The sequence below is a fragment of the Limulus polyphemus genome, unplaced genomic scaffold, assembly GCF_000517525.1.
Source record: "Limulus polyphemus unplaced genomic scaffold, Limulus_polyphemus-2.1.2 Scaffold321, whole genome shotgun sequence".
Taxonomy (NCBI): Eukaryota; Metazoa; Arthropoda; class Merostomata; order Xiphosura; family Limulidae; genus Limulus; species Limulus polyphemus.
Genome location: NW_013665931.1, coordinates 565,461 through 570,209, shown reverse-complemented (window position 1 = coordinate 570,209; position 4,749 = coordinate 565,461). Strand labels below are relative to the sequence as shown.

The following is a 4,749-nucleotide window of genomic DNA, read 5'->3' as shown; positions in this document are numbered from 1 at the left end:
ATTCAAACAGCATTACATGCCAAATGTGTGTGTGTCATCGTGTACCATCATTATAAGGGATTAGAGTATACTAAACTTTGCATATTAGTAGGCTACACTAACGTGACGCTTAGGCGGTTCGTTTAACTATTATACGTGATGTACGTTTTTTTGGGGGGTGGTTAATGAAAGTGTTCCAAAACGCAGTATTAATTTTTTGACGACCTAATTCATCTATTTGCAGATGACGTTTCGGCAGGTGCGACATTTTAATCAGGCTTAATATGTACCTTTCCATCACGACATTAGATTAATGTTATATCTAAGCCTTCAGATATTCTACTTCGTTGCGCGCAAAGATGTAGAGCTATTTTGCACGATGTGTGGGCTTGCTTATTCCAAAATTGAACTTATATCTGAACTAGTAAAGGACTTAGGCAGAGTATGCTCTAGCGACTTCAGAAACAATAAGTACCAGGAATTGCAGCTGTCTGTATTGTTTTCTAGTGGGTAGGTGAGGGTTTATATATATTTATAAGTGGTAAACAACATTCTTATTGTACTTAAAAGTGTACTTCTGTTTCTTGAAATGCTATCCCAGTTCTTCAACTATAAAGAATATTTGAAGTTGTTGGACGCTGGTATTTAGTGTATTTTTCGAGATTTATCGCATGTATAGTTAGTAAATTCTTTGAGTAGCTGATCCAGTGTCTTAGCAATTATCTCTGATGGGAAAGCTGTCATAAAGGTTTCCATGCACTTGAGTGTGATTTCCACTCTTTTAGGAACATCAATAATAAGAGCTGTTTCACCCCAAACTGGATCGTGAATTAGTATCTTATTTTGAAATTAACAAGCAACTATTACATAGAAATTGTGCCTAATGGAAATATGTGTACGATAAACTGAACAAAACACACAGTCGCTCTCTGCTTGTATCCCGCACTTCCAACGTGAGACGTACAGTCTCCAGTACCTTTGTGACTAATGGACAAAACACATATTCGCTTTTCTTGCTCCATTTTTTTAAAGAACTGCATGTATGAACAGCTGTATCTTTTTTCTTTGACGACGTTTCGATCGGCATTTCTGGTCAAAGAAACTTGTCTTTTGTAACCGTTAACCAAGATAAAGGATTAAAAAAATAAAAGCAAACAATTTAGTTACATTTCCAATATTTCACATTCCATTTCTAATGCCTATTGTAACATGTAGGCTCAAGTTTACAAGTGATGTTCAAACGGAAATGACTCGCTAATTTTGGTACGACTAACGTATAAATAGACTTACTGGTATAGTTTCATGGCTAATCGATCGAGTAACTGAATATACACGATAAGTTGATAACTAATACTGATCCTAATACTTCACTGGCACTATCACTTAAGACAAAACTAACTGATTCATTGCTTCACTGCTAGCCTACTAATTGACTGGTTCACTTATAGTTATATCTGGTATCTTTTCAATTTTTGATTATCTTGATGTCATCTAGAACATTGTAGGTATTCTAGGCCTACTTTTATAAACTTTTCATTGTTAACGCCACGTTTCCTCTGGCTAAAATCTAAATTAAAACAATGAAATTATAGCTTACAATATTACGTTTCAGTATATAACTAGGGTAACGCTATAGACATTTCAAGTACAATATTATGTTTCAGTATATAAACTAGTGTAATTGTATAGACATTTCAAGAGAGAAACTCGTCTTTATATTGGATTTTTTATGGTTTCATCCAAGATTATGCCAGAGTATGTAAATCCGGAAGAATATTAGTATTTTAAAGTAATACAAACACGTACTCAAGAGTCTTCATCTTCACAAGGTGGATGGGCTTTAGAATGATATCGGGACGTTATTGAACTATTTGTATATTCACCTGCAACGGAAATCGCACTACAGAGCGATAGTGTATAACTAGGGGCATCGTATATTGTACTGTTTGCAATAGGACACGAAGCTGTAAAGTCTATGCAGTCACTATTGAATCCTTATAACAGATCGTGAATCCCCTTAATATCACTGAATGTAGAATATAGAAAAATGTTTAATTATGAAAGTTGATTTGTATCAAGTTTAAGTGTTTTTTTTAAGTTCTGTTTAAAAAAGTAATAATTTAAGCGACAGTTTTGTGCCTCTGAGATTCGTTTTTGCTTTTACAATTTATATCCCTCTGATAGTTGGCCATTTTGATTATATAGCATAAAAGTTATTGTTCGAAGAAGATCCATAAAAATAACATCACTTCCAGAAGTTTTATTATTTTACCAGTTTCTTGCGAATTTCCTGTGATAAGTTTGGATGCTTTGGTACTAGTTGTAAGTTCATACTGTGAAAGCATTCTTTTTCGTAATAATAGCTTATTTTGGAAAGATTTCTTCAATTCGTCAACCTCTAATTGCATATATGTTTGCACTTCTATTTGTTTTTTGAGCTATGATAGGACTACTTTATAATGACAATTTACAGTTGGAAGCTAGGAAAGTTGGAGCAGGTGTGAAGATCTGGACTGGGATTCTGGTCTACCGGAATTCTCTTTGGTTGTTGTTTGGTCAAGAGACCCGGGTGGATCAGTTAAACACTGGATATCTTCCTCCTTTTTTAGTTGTTGTTTGGTCAAGAGACCCGGGCAGATCAGTTAAACGCTGGGTCTCTTCCTCCTTTTTTGGTTGTGGTTTGGTCAAGAGACCTGGGTGAATCAGTTAATCACTGGATCTCTTCCTCCTTTTTTGTTTGTTGTTTGGTCAACAGACCCGGGCGTGTTAGTTAAACACTGGATCTCTTCCTCATTTTTTTTTTTGCTGTTTTTTAATTGCTTGATTCTTTCCGATGAAGCCTACACAATTCTCCAGTATTGTTAATAATTGTTTGATTCATTAGCTAGAAAAATCTATTTTTACAACATGCAGCCACTACATGTGCGCTATGATTCTTTGTAGGTTGTTGCTCAGGCGATTTCCACGGTGTAAAACTTTTGTATGCTTTTATTGGCACATATTTCACTTTTTATCGCTCGCTATGAACATATAGTAGTGCTCTCATAAATAGTTTCATAATTGCTGATACAATTTACAGTACTATTATTATTTTTACATAAATACACTTTTAGAATAAAACTAACACCATATCCAGCTATCGATTTGCCCAGCAGTGAATGGCCGTATGTATAACGAGTTCACTATATTTAGTGGACAAACAAACCTTTGACTTTACATCCCATTCCTTCTGGAGAATATTTTAATAACACTGGAAGATAAAAAGATAATTCCAAAAAAAAAAAAACTTAGACGTTTAATAAGTAATTTCTCTGTATCTGAAACTAAAAACTGATACATTGTATTTCATAGGAAATTTACGTTTTTTTCTAAGCTTCGGGATGTAAATTGGAATCAGTGATGTACAACACATGCATATCTTAATAAAACACGAGTGACTGTTGGCCTGGTGAAAAATTAAAGAGAATGTCCTGTGCCCAAAGGATGCCGCCTTAGTGAAGATCAAAGAATTCCGCTTGGGAGTTATGTAACCATCAGGCAACATCCTTTGATTTCCACTGAGGCGGCATCTTTTGGGCAAAGGATAGTCCTCCTAACTACTGTGGTGGTTAGGGCGCCGGACTCGCAATCTGCCGGTCGCGTTGTCGAAACACGTCGCCGAACATGCTTGCCCTTTCAGCCGTGGGAGCATTATAATGTAACAGTCAATCCTTGTCGTTGGTTTAAGAGTAGCTCAAGAGTTGGTGATGGATAATGTTGACTAGCTGCCTTCCCTCAAGTCTATCACTGCTAATTTAGGAACAGCTAGTGCACAGATAGCCCTCGTGTAGCTTTGCGCGAAATTCAAAATTCGTTGGTAAAGATCAGCTCAAGAGTTGGTGGTGTTGACTATCTGCCTTTCCTGTAATGTATAACTTTAAAATTAGGGATAGCTAGCGTGGATAGCATTCGAGTAACTTAGCAAAACAAACACTGAGTTGTTTAACCTTTGAACGTAGTACATACAAGATCAAGGTTCGTTCTTCATAGCAGTTTTCCTTCCGATGAGAAGTATTCAACCATGTAGATGGGTGAAGATCAGTGATTCATAAAAACTTATTGCAACACACGTAGAAAACTACGCGATATAGTAGCGTGAGGCAACTTTAACGAAACATTTAATACTGCGTTTTTGGCGAGAATGCAAACACGATCTCGTTTTGTTAACATGATAACATATGTGATTAATATTTACTTAGCGTGTGTGTGTGTATATATATAAATAACCATTGGTTCTCACCTAATTATAAACCATTGGTTTTTATCCAATAAATGAAGCTCTTTCATTCAACACAGTCGCCATCTTGTTTTCTCACTTTTTATCAAACATTGACATAAATGTAATTATCTATAGAGTTAAATATATATAGAAGTATGTTTACAATAAAACTTGCAGTGGCGTAAGTATGCCCCTGCAAGGCTCCAACCTGAAAGACCTGACAAACTTAAGATTTGTGGACAAAGGGAATAAATGTAGGGGCCCAATTACTTTGGGGGGGGGGCATCTTTTGTAGTTACTAGTGAAGTAGACTCAAACATAGATTTGTTTAACTTCTGATGAATTATGTATTGTACACGAAGAGAATTTATCTTATAAGAAATAACCTTATGGTCTTCAAACAATTTTATCACCCACTATGCAAGTTGACCATTTTTTTTACCCACTATAATTATGAATTATGTATTGTACATGAAGAGAATTTATCTTATAAGAAGTAACCTTATGGTCTT

General features: G+C 35.4%; 1 protein-coding gene across 14 annotated transcripts in view; it reads left to right on the top strand.

The window, feature by feature from the left end:
- Positions 1 to 4,749, top strand: part of LOC106457357 (protein draper-like) — a 64,100-nt gene that overhangs the window by 17,554 nt on the left and 41,797 nt on the right. For 3 of the 14 annotated variants that reach the window (XM_022383263.1, XM_022383261.1, XM_022383265.1), the window contains exon 2: positions 2,464 to 2,467. The exons of the other annotated variants lie outside the window; for them this stretch is intronic. Coding sequence is in view for 1 of the 3 variants with exons in the window: in XM_022383261.1 (XP_022238969.1) it covers positions 2,464 to 2,467 (4 nt within the window). In the remaining 2 variants the exon portion in view is untranslated. The remainder of the gene's footprint in view (positions 1 to 2,463; positions 2,468 to 4,749) is intronic. 14 annotated transcript variants of the gene reach the window in all.